The following is a 19,029-nucleotide window of genomic DNA, read 5'->3' as shown; positions in this document are numbered from 1 at the left end:
TGGAGGCCCTGTGGCCTTCTTGGGCAGTGAGAACTCTACTTCTGCCCCCTGCTGGTGGCCGAGGAGGACCACATCCTCCTGAATTCAAAGGACACTGGAGTGCTGGGTGGTGGGCAAGGGGAGGGTGGTCCTGCTAGTCATCGCTTCTCAGAGAGCTGTTATATTTCCTCTGCAAAGATGAAACTTTTCGGCATTTAATTTTTTTTATTTGCTAAATAAAAGGGCATAGTATCATAAGAGCCTTTAGTTGCTTTGTGGCAACTCACTTGTTTTCATACTTTCTCTCCTCTCAAGGCTTATGTTGGCTCAGAAGTCATGTATGATGAGACTGCCGTGGTTGCCTCCCCACCTCCTTACACAGCCTATGCTGCACCAACCCCTGAGGTAGGGAGCAAATCTTTGCCTTATAGAATCCAAGTGAGGGAAACTTGGGGTCTCTGTGCTACTGTGCTTTTAAAACAAAAGAAAACTTTGAGCTAGCCAGTATCAGAGAAATTAGAAATGTACTGTAAACCCTTTTCTTCTTTAAACTTTTCTTTTTAAAATAGATTGTTGTCATCTTTTGCTTTCCTAAAATAAAGCAACTGCTTTATAATCTTCCTGTTCACATTTTCTTTTTAAGATAGACCTAAAAATGAATCATGGTAATATGATTTTGATGATTCAAGTTTATACTTAATTATTTACTTGAATACTCTCTGTCATCAGGGAAAATGCTTTTTTTATTTTGAAAAAACAAAAACAAAACCTTAAAAAAAAAAAATCACATGCCAAATACCTTGTGGTGTCCCCTAGTTAGAGGTGCCAGGCATTCAATGCTACATATAGAAGTCTCTTGTGGGAGGCACCTTGATTTTTTTTTTTTTTTACTTTTAATTTTGAAATAATTATAGATTCACAAGAAGTTGCAAAGGTAATATGGAGAAATCTCATATCTCATGTACTCTTCACCCATTTCCCCAGCAGTTACATGGTAGATAAAATCAAAGCCAGGAATTTGAAATTGGTGCAATGTTTATGTCTGGTTCCATGTCATTTTATCGTATGTGTAGATTTGTGTAACCACCGCCTCAATCAAGACATAAAACTGTTCATAGTATCTTCTTCCTGCTACACCCTCTTATAGTCACACCCTTTTTCCCCTTCCCTCACTCCTGTCAACCACTGATTTGTTTGCCATCTGTATAACTGTGTCATTTCCACAGTGTTCTATACATGGAATCATACAACATGTGATCTTTTGAGATCTTTTGATGTTTTCACTAAGCACAATGCCCTTGAGAGTCATCCAGATTGTTGCATGTGTCAATAGTCTGTTCCTCTTTATTGCTGAGTAGTATGCCATGGTATGGATGTACCACATTATGTACTGAAGAACGTTTACCTATTGGGAGACATTTTGGTTGTTTCTAGATTTTGGCTGTTACCAATAAACCTTATGTTAAAACTCATGTACAGGTTGTTAGGCAGACATAAAGTTTTATTTCTCTGGGATAAGTGCCCAAAAATGTAATTGCTGAGTTGAATGTATGGTAAGTATATGATTAGTTTTTTTAAAAGCTGACAAACTGCTTTCCAGAGTTTCTCTACCATTTCTCTTTCCCATCAGTAGTGTATGTGTGGTTTACTTTCTCTGTATCCTCACCAGCATTTGCTGTTGCCGCTGTTTTTTATTTTAACTATTCTAATAGGTGTGTAGTGATATTTCACTGTGATCCTAATTGGCATTTCCCATAGCTTGTGATGTTGAACATCTTTTTATGTGCTTACTTGCCATCCATATATCCTGTTCGTGAGATGTGTCTTCATGTCATTTGCTCATTTTCTACTTGTTTTATTATTTTTTTATTGTTGAGTTTTGAGAGTTCTTATATATATGTTTGAGATAGGAATCCTTTGTCAGATATGTGATCAGTAGCATATCTTTTTATTCTCTTGACAATGCCTTTCACAGAGTTTTTAATTTTGGTGCAGTCCAATTTATCAGTTTTTCCTTTTATGGACTGCGTTTTGTTGTCATGTTTAATACTTCACCTAGACCAAGTTTCCCAAGATTTTCTCCTATGTTATCTTCTGAAAGTTTCATAGTCCTAGGATTTATACACGAGTCTTTTCTGTTGTCAGTTAATTTTTAATAAGGTGTGAGGATTATGTTGAGGCTCTTTTTTTTTTTTTTTTGCATATGGATGTCCAATTGTCCCATCACTATTTGTTGAAAAGACTGTTAATCCTTTCTGGAATTGGTTTTGCATCTCTGTAAAAAATCAGTTGGCTGTATTTATGTGTGTCTGTTTCTGGGTTCTCTGTCAGTTCCATCCTCTGATACCACACAGACTTGATTACTGTAGCTATATATCAATAATAAGTCTTGAGATTGGGTAGGCTGATTCCCCCCACTTCATTCTTCCTTTTCAGAATTCTTTTAGCTATTCTGATTCACTTCCTTTCCATGTAAACTCGTCTAAATGTACAACAAAATCTTTCTGGGATTTTGTTAGAAATCAGGTTTTTGGGGGGAGAATTGACATCTTTATTATGTTGAGCTTCCAGTGCATGAAAATGGACTGTCTATTTAGATCCTGTTTGATTTTTTTCCACTAGCATTTTGTAGCTTTCAATATATAAATCCTGTATGTGTTTTGTTAGATTTATACTTACGTATTTCTCTTTTTTTTGAATTTTTGTATATGGTATTTCAAATTTCATTTTCTCCATGTTTATTGCTAGTATATAGAAACACAGTTGATTTTTTATATGTTGATCTTGTAGCCTGTGAACTTATTACTAAACTCACTTATTAGTTCTATAAGTATTTTATTTTATAAATTTATTTATTTATTGGCTGTGTTGGGTCTTCGTTGCTGTGCGCGGGCTTTCTCTAGTTGCGGCAAGCGGGGGCTACTCTTCGTTTGCGGTGCGCAGACTTCTCATTGTGGTGGCTTCTCTTTCTTGCCAAGCATGGGCTCTAAGCGCGCGGGCTTCAGTAGTCGTGGATCACAGGCTCTAGAGCGCAGGCTCAGTAGTTGAGGCGCACGGGCTTAGTTGCTTCGTGGCACATGGGATCTTCCCGAACCAGGGCTCGATCCCATGTCCCCTGCATTGGCAGGCGGATTCTTAACCACTGCACCACCAGGGAAGTCCAAGTATTTTATTTTAGATTCTTTGGAATATACTACATAGACAGTCATGTCATCTACAAATAGAGTTATTTCTTCCTTTGTAGTCTGTGTACCTTCTGTTGCCTTGCCTTGCCTTGCCTTATTGCCCTGGTTAGAACTTCCAATATTATATTGAAGAGCAATGGTGAGAGCAGGCATTCTTGCCTTGTTCCTGATTTTACAGAGAATGCATTCAATTTTTCCACACTAAGTGTGATGTTTTTTGTAGATGTTCTTTGTCAAGTTGAAGAAAGTCCTTTTTTTTAGTTTTCTGAGTGTTTACCATGAATGGGTGTTGGATTTTGTCAAATACCTTTTCTGCATCAATTGATTTGGTCATGTGATTTTTTTTTTAAACCTTACTAATATTGTGGGTTACATTGATTTTCGAATACTGAACCAGCTTTGCATCCTTGGAATAAATCTCACTAGGTTGTGGTATATAATTCTTTTTATTTATTGCTGAATTCATGTTTCCTAATATTTATTAGGAGTTTTTGCAACTGTATTCATGAGGGATATTGGTCTGTAGTTTTCTTTTTTTATACTCTGTTTTATTTTGTTATCAGGTGATACTGGCTTTATAGAAGTTTAGGAACTGTTCCATGCTCTTGTATTTTCTAGAAGATATTGTGTAGAAGTGATGTTAATTCTTCCATAATCATTTGGTAGATATTTCCAGTGAAACTGTCTGGGCCTGCCTGGAGATTTCTTTTTGGGGATATTTTAAATTACAAATTCTGTTTTCTTAATAGTTACAGGACTATGCATTCTCTGTTTCATATTGAATGGGTTGTGGTATTTTATACTTTTTGAGGAATTGGTCCTTTTCATTTATATAAGTTGTCTAATTTATGTGTGCAACTCTGTCATTTGGTCCATACACACTTATATTTTCTTGGTGGATTAACCCTATTATCATTACGTTATGTCATTCTCTGTTTCTGATAATTTTCTTTAGTCTTATGTCTACTCTATCTGATATTAAGGTAGCCACTTCTGCTTCCTTTTTATTAATGTTTGCATGATATCTCTTTTCCCATCTTTTTTCTTTCAACATACATATTACATTTGAAGTTTCTTATAGACAGCATATAGTTGGGTCATCCTCTCATCCCCCCATCTGACAAATCTCTATCTTGTAACTGGTATATTTAGGCCATTTACATTTTTTATTGTGTAAGTTTAAGGTGTACTATATGTTATTTTGATACCTTTATATATTGTAAATGATTGCAAATGTAGCAATATTTATTACACTACATAATTACAGTATGATATTATTGTCTATATTCATTATATGATGGATTAGATCTCAAGGCTTGTTTAATACTTGTTACAAGTTTGTACCCTTAAACACCATCACTCTTATCCTTCCCCACAGACCATTTGCATATAATGTAATTTTGATACGTTAAGAATGCCATTTTATTTTTTGTTTTGCTTTGGTTCTGTTTTTCATTTCTGTATGTTCTTTTACTTAAGCTTTTTGTGAGTTACTAGAACATGTTTTATTTTATCTTATTTATTATTTTTTATTTTTATTTTTATTTATTTTTTGGCTGCACTGTGCAGCTTGTGGGACCTTAGTTCCCTGACCAGGGAGCTAACCCAGGCCCTTGGTGGTGAGAGCACAGAGTCCTAACCACTGGACTGCCAGGGAATTCCCATAGAACATGTTTTAGAATTACATTCTGATGTATCTGTTATGTTTTGAGTATCTCTTTGTATTGCTATTTTAATGGTTGCTCTAGTTATTACATTATACATATACACATATTTTTCAAAGTCCGGTGTTCACATTTTACCAGGTCCAGTGAAGTGTCAAACCATTACCTCTAAATTCCTTTTTTCTCTCTCATTTTATGGTTTAATTGTTTTAAGTATTTCTTTAACATGTATTGAGAACCATATTAGATGGTGTTATAGATTTTGCTACAGCTGTCAAACTTATTAGAAAAATCAAGATGTGATTTTTATTATATTTACATGTATTCTGCTCTGACCATATTTTTTTACCTTCTGATGTTTCAAGATTTCATTTATTATTTACTGTTTAGTGAACTTCCTTTTGTCATTCTCTTAGGATAGATCTGCTGGCAACAGATCCTCAGTTTTCCTTCATCTGAGAATGTCTCAATTTCATCTTTGTTCTGAAGAATATTTTCAGTAGTATAGAATTCTGAGTTGACATTTCTTTCAGCACTTGGTAAATGTGTGCTCTTTCCTTTGGCCCTCCTGATTTCTGATTAGAAATCTGCTATCATTTGAATTTTTTTCCCCCGTATACGTAGTGCATTGTTTCTGGCTACTTTCCTTGTCTTTAGTTTTCAGAAGTTTGACTGTGATATGTGTATTTGGGGATTTATCTTTTTTGGTGTTCATTCAGTTTCTTGAATACGTAGGTTTATGTTTCTTGCTAAATTTGGGAAATTTTAACCTACTATTTCTGGAATGTTGCTTTAGACCCACCCTCTTTCTCTAATGAAACTGATGACGCAGATGTTAGATGTCCCACCTGTCTCAGAGGTTTTGTTCATTTTTTTTCTTCAATCTGCTTTTTCTCTGTTCTAATTAGGTAATTTCTACTCTTTATATTCATGTTCATTGATTATTTGTCATCTCTATTTGTTGTTGAGTCCATTCATTGAATAATTTATTAGTTATTTTTATATTTCTAAAATTTTCATTGGTTATTCTTGTTATATATCTTTATATAGGTTTTCCTGATATTTTTCTGGTTTTGTGGAGACTTCCTGTTTCTTTTATGAATTTCAAACATGTTCTTAATTACTTATTGAAATATTTTAATGATAGCTGCTTTAAAATCCTTCCTAGGTAATTCCAACATCTTTGTCATCTTGGCGTTGGTCTCTTTTGTTGTCTTTTCTCATCCAGTTTGAGATCTTCCTGGTTCTTGGTATGACGAATTATTCTTTATCAAAACCTGGACATTTTAAATATTATAAGACTGAATCTAACTTAAGTCTTGCATTTTAGCAGACTTCCTGCTAATGCTCCTCTGCTGGGTGAAGAGGGGGTCTGCTTTGTTCCTTCATGTAACGGTGGAAGTCCAGGTTGTCCCCTGGGTCCCAGTTGACCCATTGTCACTGCTGAGAGGGCTGGGAATTCAGGCCCTTCTCTAGGTCTCTGCTGACACCAGCCTGCCTGGGAGTTGGAGGGACTTTCCCTGCTGCTCCCCACTAGCCTTCACTGATATTATGGTTACTGATAAGAGGTTGTGGAAGTACTTGCTCTCCACTGGGTCTCTGTTGATCCTACTCCAGCAGGACAGGAAGGGGCACCTTGTCTCTGCTGGGCAGAGGTGGGAGTTCTGGCTCCTTGCATGGTCTCCACTGACACTGTGGCATGGGACTTGGAGGTGGCCTGTTTCCATCTGGTAGGGATGAAATTCCCAGCTTCCCACTTGGCCTTCTCTGACACTGTTTGAGATGGGGGTGGGAGAGCATCTTTCTCCATACTTGACTTTGCTGGTGGGAGTAATAGCCACAGCTGTTTTTGTGTTGTTTGGCTGGAGTGGAGCAGTTACTGCCTGAAAATGGTCTCTCTTGCCAGATTGGCCTTTTCCTTCTTAGGCTCTCTGGGTAGAGTCAGCAGGCTTTCCTTGAGGCAGACCGAAAAAGGTCTGCACACGTTGGCATTTCTTGGATGCTGCTTCTACATTATCCAGTCGGATGTAGGAGGCAAAAAGAAAACCCAGGGAACTCACTGTGTGTCCTTCTTAGGGTCATGAGGTCCCTAGACAGTCAACCGCCTTCTCTCCACCTTTCAGAGTCTCCTTGTGTTTGTTGTACGTATAGTGCCCAGGGTTTTCAGTTGTACTTAGCAGGAAGAATAGGGAAAACAACGTCTGCATCTCTTCTGTCTCACAAAAGCATAAATTCTGTCTCCTGCTTTTTTTGTAAGACAACAGGTTTAGATCTACATACGTATTGGCCAGGCCACAGCTCCCTGTTCTCCCCTGTGTGTAGCCTTTGTCACATAATGACAATAATTGTAATTGTCTGTTAACACGTCTGCCCTGTCAACACCTGTGAGGTCATAAAGACGGCCAGGCCTTTCATCTCCGTATTTCCCAGTATACGGTAGTCCTTTACTTGGTCAGTGGAGGCAGTCCACTGCCCATTTCTGGCAATGCCCTTTCATAGGCATGTCCTTTTGGAAAACTGCCAGTCACCTGCCCAGGCCTCAGACCTCAGACCCCCCAGTATCCTCAGTCTTTTATATTCTCCTGCCAGGAACTGCTGGAAATTGGGCTGGGGAGAGTTTTGCTGCTAGGCTGGCTTCACCAAGAGAAAACTGGCTTTGGATGAATCTTGTTTATCACCTGGTCCAAACTGATCATTTTAGAGATGAGCAAAACAAGGCCTACAGTAGTTAGATGACTTACTGAAGGTCAAGTTAATGATACAGCTGAAATGAAATTGGAATCTCTGGCAAGTCCAGTTCTCTTTTTTGTTGTGTTTTCCACCTACTTTATTTTACAGCCTGAAAGTAGATTCCCCGTTGTGGGTTTGTTTTTTTAGAATCTTAAAACAAAGGGCATAAGCACACTGTCTCATGTTCTTTATTTATTGTTATTATTTTAAAAATATTTATTTATTGGGCAGCACCAGGTCTTAGTTGCGGCATGCGAATGATCTCTTAGTAGTGGCATGCGTGCGGGATCTAGTTCCCTGACCAGGGATTGAACCTGGGCCCCCTTCATTGGGAGCACGGAGTCTTAGCCACTGGACCACCAGGGAAGTCCCGTCATGTTCTTTATTTTTTTAATAGAGTGTCAAACCTTATTGACTGCAACTTGGAGAACCAAGTTTAATATATTCCAGGTGGTTTCCAAATTGTATTTTTCAAAATTGAGGTATAATTGACATGCAACATTATATTAGTTTCAGGTATACAACATAATCGTCTGTATTTGTATATATTGCAAAATAATCACTGCACTAGGTCTAGTTAAAATCTGTCACCATACATAAAGAATTCTTTTTCTTGTGTTGAAAATTTTTAAGACCTACCCTCTTTGCAACTTTCAAATATGCAGTATAGTATTATTAACTATAGTCACCATGCTGTATATTATATCCCCATGATTTATTTATTTATTTTATTTTATTTTTGGCTGCGTTGGGTCTTCGTTGCTGCACGTGGGCTTTCTCTAGTTGTGGCGAGCGGGGGCTACTCTTTGTTGCAGTGTGCGGGCTTCTCTTTGCAGTGGCTTGTCTTGTGGAGCATGGGCTCTGGGCGCATGGGCTTCAGTAGTTGTGGCTCACGGGCTCTAGAGTGCAGGCTCAGTAGTTGTGGCTCACGGGCTCTAGAGCGCAGGCTCAGTAGTTGTGGTGCACGGGCTTAGTTGCTCCGTGGCATGTAGGATCTTCCCGGACCAGGGCTCGAGCCCGTGTCCCCTGCATTGGCAGGTGGATTCTCTTCCCACTGTGCCACCAGGGAAGCCCCCTATTTATTTTATGACTGGAACTTTGTACCTTTTGACTCCTTCACCCAATTTGTTCACGCCCACCACCCCCAGGCGCCCCTTCCTCTCTGGCAACCACCAGTCTGTTCTCTGTATCTGTGAGCTTGCTTTTTTGTTTGTTTTTTAGAAAATATTAGATTCCACATACAGATGAGATCATATGGTACTTGTCTTTCTCTGTCTGCCATCTTTCAAAAACTTAAGGTCGATCCATGTTGTCAAAAATGGCAAGGTGTCCTTTTTTTTTTTTTCCCCAGTACGCAGACCTCTCACTGTTGTGGCCTCTCCCGTTGCGGAGCACAGGCTCCGGACGTGCAGGCTCAGCGGCCATGGCTCACGGGCCCAGCCGCTCCGTGGCACGTGGGATCTTCCCGGACCAGGGCATGAACCCGTGTCCCCTGCATCAGCAGGCAGACTCTCAACCACTGTGCCACCAGGGAAGCCCCCAAGATGTCCTTTTTTAATGGCAGAATAATATTCCATTGTATATTTGGACCACATTTTCTTTATCCATTTGCTGATGGACACTTAGGTTGTTTCCATATCTTAGTATTGTAAATAATGGTGCAGTGAACATGGAGATACAGATATCGTTTTGAGTTAGTGGTTTTGTTTCCTTTGGATAAATACCCAGAAGTGGAATTGCTGGATCAACTGGTAGTTATATGTTTAATTTTTTGAGGACCTTCCTTCCATTACTGTTTTCCATAGTGGAGGCACCAATTTATATTCCTATCAGCTGTGTATGAGGGTTCCCTTTTCTCCACATCCTTGCCAACACTTGTTATTTCTTGTCTTTTTTTTTTTTTTTTGCGGTATGCGGGCCTCTCACTGTTGTGGCCTCTCCCATTGCGGAGCACAGGCTCCGGACGTGCAGGCTCAGCGGCCATGGCTCACGGGCCCAGCTGCTCTGCGGCATGTGGGATCTTCCCGGACCGGGGCACAAACCCGTGTCCCCTGCATTGGCAGGCGGACTGTCAACCACTGTGCCACCAGGGAAGCCCTCTTGTCTTTTTAATAATAGTCATTCTAACAGGTGTGAGGTGATACCTCATTGTGGTTTTGATTTGCATTTCCCTGATGATTAGTGATGTTCAGTATCTTTTCATGTGCCTGTTGGCCATCTGTATTTCTTCTTTGGGAAGATGTCTGTTCAGTTCTTCGGCCTGTTTTTTAATCAGATTATTTTTTTGTTGTTGAGTTGTATGAGTTCCTTATATGTGATTTGCAAATATTTTCTCCCATTCAGTAGGTTGCCTTCTCATTTTGTTGGTGGTTTCCTTTTCTGTACAGAAGCTTTTTAGTTGATGTAGTCCCACGTTTATTTTTGCTTTTATTGCCTTTGCCTCTGGAGTCAGATCCAAAAAGTCATCACCACGACCAGTGTCAAGGAGCTTATCACCTTTGTTTTTTTCGAGGAGTTTTATGGTTTCAGGTCTTACATCTTTAATCCATTTTGAGTTAATTTTTGTGTATGGTATAAGGTAGTGGTCTAGTTTCATTCTTTTGCATGTGGCTGTCTACTTTTCCCAGCACCATTTATTGAAGAGACTGTCCTTTCCCCATTGTATTTTCTTGGCTCCTTTGTTGTAAGTTAATTGACCATATACGCTTGGGTTTATTTCTGGGCACTCTCTTCTGTTCCATTGATCTGTGTGTCTGTTTTTATGCCAATACCATACTGTTGTGATTACTTTGTAGTATAGTTTGAAATCTGGGAGCATGATGCCTCCAGCTTTATTCTTCTTTCTTTGGCTATTTTGGATCTTTTGTAGTTCCATACAAATTTTAAGATTGTTCTATTTCTGCAAAAAATGCCATTGGAAGTTTGTTAAGGATTGCATTGTATTTGTAGATTACTTTGGATAGTATGGACATTTTAACTATTCTTCCAATCCATTAGCTTGGAATATCTTTCCATTTATTTGTATTTTCAATTTCTTTCATCGGTGCCTTATAGTTTTCAGTGTACAGGCCTTTCACCTCCTTGGTTAAATTTATTCCTAGGTATTTTATTGTTTTTTTGTTTGTTTTTGTTTTGCTTTTTAATTTTTATTTTATATTAGGGTATAGTTGGTTTACAATGTTGTGTTTCAGGTGTACAGCAAAGTGATTCAGTTATACATACACATATATCTATTCTTTTTCAGATTCTTTTCCCATATAGGTTATCACAGAGTATTGAGTAGAGTTCCCTGTGCTATATAGTAGGTCCTTGTTGATTATCTATTTTATATATAGTAGTGTGTATATGTTAATAATTTATTGTTTTTGATGCAATTGTAAATGGGATCATTTTCTTAATTTCCCTTTCTGAACATTTGTTATTAGTATATAGAAACGCAACAGATTTCTGTATATTGATTTCGTATCCTGCAACTTTACTGAATTTATTTATTCTTACCGTTTTTTGGTGGAGCCTTTAGAGTTTCCTATATATAATATTCTGTCATCTGCAAGTAGTGACAGTTTTCCTTTACAGTTTGGCTGCCTTTTATTTCCTTGTCTAATTGCTCTGGCTAGTCCTTCCAATAGTATGTTGAATAAAAGTGGTGAGAGTGGACATCCTTGTCTTGTTCCTGATCTTAGAGGAAATGCTTTCAGTTTTTCACCAGTGAGTATGATGCTAGCTATGGGCTTGTCATATGTAGCTTTTATTATATTGAGGTATGTTCTCTTTATACCCACTTTGTTGAGAGTTTTTATTATAAATGGATGTTGAAATTTCAAAATTGTATTTCTAATGGGCCTATATCTTTTCAGCAGGCATACGGCTATGGTCCATACAGTGGTGCATACCCGCCAGGAACTCAAGTTGTCTATGCTGCAAATGGGCAGGCTTATGCTGTACCCTACCAGTACCCATATGCAGGTAACTTATGCCAGCCTTTCATTCCTTGTTTCTCTTCATTTAGTGAGTAGATCAATAAAGCCTGAAGAATTTTTATTTCTCAATTTAAAGTGAGCTATGTTTCTTCTGGTTAGACTAGAAATCACTCCACTACTTTAAAAAAAAAAAAAAGCATTATATATCTTCACACTGCTTCACAAAAGTTAGAGTAGGCTTGATTTTTAAAACTTCACAATTGTATCCAGATTCATCCCCAAAAAGAGAATTTGTACTTACTGAAATTTATTTACATTAAGAAGCAACCAAACTAAGAGGCCCATTTTAAGGGATAAAAGGTAATCTTTCTCTTTTTTTTCCTTCTGGTAATATCCTTCAAAAATTAGCACTACTTAGGTGTGATGTTCCCTTTTGCAGGTGAAGTAGAGGCCTGGGAGGGCTTATGTTTATTCTGGGCTTTTAATGGGTTCCTTTCATCTTCACCTCACCCGAAAGAAGTTGTTAGGTGTGAATGACTGGCCTGTGTAGGAGGCATCAAGTCCTAGGTGCAGCATGGGCAGGGGAAGTCTACAGGGTGGAGGTGCAGGAATATGCTGGCGCCTACAAGCAGGGCAAGAGGGACCAGAGCTATGTGCCTGAAGATGTGAGGCCACACCCAGACCCCAATGAGCAGGTGAAGTCAGGCAGGGGCAGGTCACAATGGGGATGGCGTGTCAGAGCGACACACAAGAGAGTGAGTTGGTGAATAGACTGGAATGGGAGCCCAGAGCTTGCCAAGAGATCAGAACTCTAAGTGACTGTGAGCAAACCTAGCACAGTGCCTTAACGCAGAAGCAGTGGAAGGAGAGTGTGTTACCAGAAGGGTGAGTGGTCACTGATATTAATGCCGCAGAGAAGCCAAGGGGGCTGCCACAGGGTCTCTGGATTTGGCCGGCCCCAGACTCAAACTGTACTTTTGGTTAGTGGTGGTTACTTTGGTTTCTCATGCATTAGCACCTAATACAAGAGAGTTTCTCCTGTTATCTGTTTCTGGAATCTGGTGCAGTGCACTCATCTGGCATAGACTGAAGGATTCTGCCTTGCTTGATTTTTTTTTTTTATGTCAAGTTGAAAACTGATAAAATAATGATGCTGAAAAATGAACTATTTATCTGTCCTCTAATCCTAGCACAACTATTTTTCTTTGAATTATTTTCCCCATGTAAAATAATTGTTTCATCTTTGTTATCTTACATTACTTTTTGCATTCTATTCTCATTTTATCAATAAAATTTTATGTATTTTGTCCAGAGTGCTACATAATCTTCTTAAGTTGTTTTTTTTTTTTTTTTTTTGCGGTATGTGGGCCTCTCACTGTTGTGGCCTCTCCTGCTGTGGAGCGCTGGCTCCGGACATGCAGGCTCAGCGGCCATGGTTCACGGGCCCAGCCACTCCACGGCATGTGGGATCTTCCTGGACCGGGGCATGAACCCGTGTCCCCTGCATCGGCAGGCGGACTCTCAACCACTGCGCCACCAGGGAAGCCCTGAAAGTTTTGATAAGGTCTTAACATGGAGTCAGGTTGCTTTAGTTTACATTTCTATGATGACTGGCAAAGATAAACATTGTTCAATTGTTTACAAATTAGATTTTCCCTTGTATGAATTATTTTTTTCCCCCATTTATTTTGGGGTTGGTGGTCGGTTTTTAAGCCCTAGCCTAATCATCTGATGAGAACCAGTTTTTTTTTCAGCCCCTAGGCCACAGACTGGGATAATCCCAGCTGTTTCTAATTCTGTAGAAAAGCAGACGTTCTGTGCTTGTGCTGTGAAGGGAATTTCTGTCCATAGGATTCCATCCTTGCCTTTGACTTTCATGATGAAAAGAGAGACAGCACGCTCGGGGCCACCTCAGAATACTTGTTGCTGAGGGCTGAGTGCTGAGTGCAGTCCATAGGCATTCGGCATTTGTGCTGTGACCAGCTAGCAACATGCTCGCTGTGGAAGGGCTGCTCAGTAGTGGTCGTCCCACTGCAGCATCGTGCTGGTAACCAGACCAGAGCCCTTCAGTCAGCCTCTCTAAGATACTCCGGTGCTTTGCCAGCTTCATGACACACTGCCTTGCGGTGTCCATAGAGGCCCTGGTCGTGCCGAGAAGGTTAAAGGCCTTCTCTTTAATATGATTGGGGACTGGTGGCCGGGCGGCCAATTTAAAAGTGCACAGAGTGCTGTGTACACACTATAAGTATTCTGTTTTAGTTTTCCCATGTCAGTGGACATTTGTTCAGCTGTCTCTTGTGGGCTTGAGGTCTTTGGTTGGAGTCCTCTGTTTCTGTCTTACAGAGATGGTACTCATGTGACACATAATTGCACTACAGTTTCCAGGGCCAAGTCCGAGAGCAGACCTCTAGATTTTGTGATTCTTGGTGTCTCCTCCCCCATCTTTTATTGTTTACTCAATTCGTTGGTTTGATGGTAATTTGTAAAAGTTACTTGCCTTTATTTAGTCTTTCCTGAAGTATCTAACTTAATTGTCATAGAAACAGTATCTGCCTTTTCTACATTCGTGTTTCGATCATCTATGTAAAGTTTAGTTAAATTAGATAATTAAAATAAGTACAACTTGGAAATGTCCCTAGTTGACTTTGGTAAGGACTTAGCTCCTGGGACTTCCCTGGTGGCACAGTGGTTAAGAATCCTCCTGCCAATTCAGGGGACACGGGTTTGATCCCTGGTCTGGGAAGATCCCATGTGCCGCGGAGCAACTAAGCCCATGCGCCACAACTACCGAAGCCTGCATGCCTAGAGCCTGTGTTCCACGGTAAGAGAAGCCAGCGCAATGAGAAGCCTGCTCACCGCAACTGGAGAAAAGCCCGCGTGCAGCAGCGAAGACTGAACGCAGCCAACAATAAATAAATAAATAAATATATTAAAAAAAAAAAAAAAAAAGACTTAGCTCCGTGGTATGAACAGAAGGAGAAGTTGGCTCCTGGGCATGCATTGAGGAGATCCCTCTGGGGGGTTAACAGAGGGAATGCAGATTTAGATTTTTCAGGGGATCTTTTATTTATTTATTTATTTATTTTATTTTTTTTGCGGTACGCGGGCCGCTCACTGCCGTGGCCTCTCCCGTTGCGGAGCACAGGTTCTGGACGCGCAGGCTCAGCGGCCATGGCTCACGGGTCCAGCTGCTCCGCGGCATGTGGGATCTTCCCGGACCGGGGCACGAACCCGCGTCCCCTGCATCGGCAGGCAGACTCTCAACCACTGCGCCACCAGGGAGGCCCTCAGGGGATCTTTTAATTAGGTCAGCTTACAGGTTCCTACTGTGTTACATTTCACTTGTTGGAGTTGCCTAATGGAAATTTTTTAAATTTCAAGGCTGTGATAGTGAATGCTACAGGTCACCAGTTTTGTAGTTTAAACACACTGCCCTCAACCCCCGTGTGCCTCACTTTTGCCTGTCTGTAAAATAGGGATAACAGGAAGCTCGACTATAGGGTTGTTGTGAGGAGTGAGTGAGTCGGTGAATGTAAATTCTTGTAATACTATAAGTGCTTAGACTAGGAAGCGCTTGTAGATGTTAGCCTGTAGCGTCACTGTTGGTTTCACTTCCATTCTTCATCTACATGGACATATCACTATTGGATTAATCTCTATTTCCTAGGGTTGAACTGCTAAGGGAATAGTGGGTCAGGGAGGAAAGTGAGCGATTTTAAAGCTGATTAGCTATTGGACAATATATTGTGAAGCACAGAAGAGAGCGAGCAGTACATTTCCAGTTGTAAACTCTCATCGTGCAAATAAATTTTAACTTTGTTTACAGTTTGCTTTTTAGAAGTTTCCCCCCTAGCGTAAATATTTTTCCCCATAAAGACATAAGGTTAAAAATGAAGAGCAGGTTAGGTTAGCAGATTAAAGGTTTAATTTAAAAACGGTTTGCATGAATACTAAGAAGCCAGTTAACTTCTAGGTGGGTTTTTCTTCTTAGCTTTCAGTGGGGATTCTTGACTCTCCCATTGTCTCTAGGCTGTGTGTGTCTCCCACACCCCTCGTCTGCCTGCCGTCCTCATGAGCAGAACGTGCGGGGCTGCAGTGGACACTGGAGGCTGAGGTTTGCAGCTTCATTAGGATTCTGCTCTCTGCAGCGTCCGGGACTGTGGACCTTGGGAAGCTGAGCGTCTTGATTTTCTCTTAGTGCCATCTTAGGAATGGAGGTGTCCTCCTCACTTGGCCAAGTCCAGGCACCTTCGCTTGTGGTGGAGGAGAGCTGGGGAGCACTCACTGCAGTCACCCCACCAGCGCTCCGAGGGAGGGGTGCAGGGCATGGAGAAACCTCAGGAAGGGTCCCAGGCAAGTGAGCCATCTTTCGGAGTGAATGTTGGACTTCACAAACTGCTCCTATTTTTTCCTCCTTTTCTAGGACTTTATGGACAGCAGCCTGCCAACCAAGTCATCATTCGTGAGCGGTATCAAGACAATGACAGCGACCTGGCGCTGGGCATGCTGGCGGGAGCAGCCACAGGCATGGCCTTAGGGTCTCTGTTCTGGGTCTTCTAGAGTCCTTGGAACCTGGATGTGCATAGCTTCTGATACCCTGTGTGCAATAATATAATTTGCAGGGCATTTCTGTTTGTTACAAATGTTTTTAATAATAGTTTTAGTAGTTCTTTTGAAAGTAGTGACATCTTACTTATAACTAACCCATATATGTACCATGGAGAAGGCTTTGGACTGCTGTTAAAACGTGGACTTTTTGGGGGCACTGGCTCATTCTAGGAGTTTTTTGATGGAACTCTCAGAATACCTTATTTGAACACACCTGTTTGGAAAGGGCATTTTCCTTTTAGAGTTAGGCCTCAGCGCTTAAGGGGTAGTTATTTTAGCGTTACGCGAGTAACTTCGTGGCGTATGAGTGGTGAGTGATTGTGGCAAGAAGAACTGCCGCTGTTTTGGTTTAATGCCAGACTTTGAAACCTCAGACCAGACCTGGATGCACGTTACTTCAGGAGCCGTAGGCTGGAACCTCCCTGAGGCAGAGGTGTGATATCGCCACAGCCTCTGGGGCTCTGCAGGCTTCCAGCAAAGCCGGCTGCTTAGGATGATGGGCGGGATGGCAGATCCCCCGCTTTAAAATGATGCTTTTCATTTCATTTTTACTAGTTTGTTTTTGGTAGTGATCCTTGGAAAACACCCCAAATTAGGAGTAGACTTGAGTCTCAGCGTTTTAGGGCTTTATCATTTAAAACTTGAACACGACAAAACAATTACAAACAAGTGTGTGGAGGTAGATTTGCTTTATTCAGAGGCATCATGTTTTAAGTGTTTGCTTTGAGTATTTTTATCGCCACTTCAGCCTACTTATAGCTTATTTTTCTACCGTTGAGAAAGTAATATTAAGAGAATGGTGAGGGAAGTGGAACGAGAGCCATAGTTACAGTGTTACTGTTTTAGGGGATTGGGCTGCACTGAGGGTCCCCTTTCCCACCCTTCTGAAGGCTGTTAAAGAGCCCGTTTCCTGTCCTGTGCAGGACTGGGGCGCTGTGGCTGTCCCCGAGCACTGGGGTGCGTGGAGCCCTGGTGGTGGCATGGTGGGGGAGACTCAGGTTACAGATGGGAGTTGCGGCCTAAGGACGTGAATGACCTGCTCAGGGTATGACTCCACCTGACCGGGACACTGGCCTCGTTTTCATTCTTAACTCAAATGTCACAGAGAAGCTTAAAACCATTTAATCTGAGCCCCGACTATGTGTGACGCTCTGGAAGACTTCGTGCTTTTTGTTATTTCTTATTTCTTTATTTATGTAAATTTTAAAACTTCAGTTATTCCAGTTTTGTGTCCTGCATGCTTTACAAAATGTACTTTTACAAAGGCAGTTTAGCGCATTGAAGGTCTCTGCCCCTGTACGCCATGTGGCCCTGTTTTCCATAAAATACAGTCCTGGTAGCACAAATTCCGTTTGTATTCTATGTGGCCAGTGACATACGTAGTCTTTTGTTCCACTGATCAACCCACTCCACCTCTACGGCAGACTTAAATAGATCTATCTCCGTGTGAAACCAGATGCCAAATGAACTTTGTGGTGACCACAGGTGTGTTTTCCTAGCCAATTCTCTTGCACTTGTTGACACTGGAGAGTCTGTTTCCGGCTGAAAAGAAGTATACTTGGCTGTCATCTCTTTGGGTGTTTGACATGGTGGAAAGTTGCCAGATGTGATGTGTGACGACACTGGTTTTGATGGTTAAAAGTGTTGCTTTGGTTATTTTACGTCGTACGTAATAAGAATGGTTCTTTTCAGATGGTAATCATTATTCGAGCTGTATGTTTTACTTACAAAATACTAAACTCAGTTTTTAATATCGCATCATTTTGAACTTGGAGTTACTGGAACCACAGGTACTGAGTTACGTCAGTGAAACGCCTTTGAAGCAGATGGTCTCCCTGTGTTCCCCTGGCTTCCCTCTGACAGAAGGAGGAGAGCTATGGACTGAAGCTTGCACACACGTGTGTCCCCCCTCTGCAGTCCCTGTCCCCAGCGGGGCCAGCCCCACTGGGCAACTGTAGTTGAGTCTTGAAGTTCACTGTCACTAGTGACTTGATCCTGAGAGGAAATGCATACTCTGTATAAAGATGGGCTGAGATACTTCATTTCCCTGGCCCCAGCTCTCGTAGATGCCAGCGCTTAGGTAATCCTAAATCAGGAAGGTGAGTTGGAAGGAACTTGTTCAGGTTTAGTCAGTACTTTACTTCCATGTGTACTTTTAACTAGTTGGCCGTTGACATTGCACACATGCCGGTTGGCTTGTTTCTTAGCTCTGTTCTTTTAATTCCTTGAGTTAACTTCAGGGTCTTAGATGTAAAGAGAAGGGAGAGACCCGTGGTTGTGTCTCAGATCATCATTCATGAAATGGGTCAGACCGGGACGCAAGATCTGGATCATGGGAGACGTTCCTGCCATTGAGACAGAATGACCCACGTTTATTTTCTACATTGATTGTGATACTATGTGATCTATCTTTCTCCTTCCCAAGTTGATGTAGACACCAGCATGGGATGCAGTTCCATTTTTTCCCCCTAGGGGTTGGTCTTTTTTTCTGATTGCTTGCCTGTCTCGAGTATTCTGTTCTGTCCTCAGAACCTATTTTTCCCTGTATATGCAAATTGTATGTTTATAAGTGAAAATGTTAATACATTAAATGATTGTTAACCTCAAAGCATATTTCATTGACTTCTATTGTTTTTTTAAAATTCAGTTTATTTAAACTATAAAGGTAAAAACGGTTCATGCGTTTTTTTCATTTATTTTCTAGTAACACAGCTTTTTCTGCTGCATCACAGGCAATAAGAATGCCATTTATTGAGCATTCCATAAGTGCTAGGGAACGTATTGTCACATCAGAAAACAATAACTCATTAAATTCCTATAGTAACTCCGTAAGGGATATATTATCCAAGTTACTCTGGATGAAACTGAGGCTCAGAAGTTAAATTCTTTTCTTGGGAGTGCACAGGTAGTAAATGAAACAGATTTATATCTGATATTAAAACA

General features: G+C 40.8%; 1 protein-coding gene across 2 annotated transcripts in view; it reads left to right on the top strand.

Moving 5' to 3' along the window:
* PLEKHB2 (pleckstrin homology domain containing B2) overlaps window positions 1–18,699 on the top strand; it is a 43,287-nt gene extending 24,588 nt beyond the window's left edge. Inside the window, exons 6-8 of one of the 2 annotated variants that reach the window (XM_082629894.1) lie at window positions 295–384; window positions 11,419–11,524; window positions 15,902–18,699. In XM_082629894.1, the coding sequence (XP_082486020.1) occupies window positions 295–384; window positions 11,419–11,524; window positions 15,902–16,038 (333 nt within the window). In that variant the 3' untranslated portion in view covers window positions 16,039–18,699. Of the gene's footprint in view, window positions 1–294; window positions 385–11,415; window positions 11,525–15,901 lie in introns of both variants that reach the window. The other variant, XM_082629893.1, reaches the window with a different exon arrangement.
* The last annotated feature ends 330 nt before the right edge of the window (window positions 18,700–19,029 follow it).

Source organism: Mesoplodon mirus (assembly GCF_964341445.2).
Source record: "Mesoplodon mirus genome assembly, chromosome: 8".
Taxonomy (NCBI): Eukaryota; Metazoa; Chordata; class Mammalia; order Artiodactyla; family Ziphiidae; genus Mesoplodon; species Mesoplodon mirus.
Note: the sequence above shows the minus strand (reverse complement) of the source record. Positions and strands in the feature narration are given on the sequence as shown.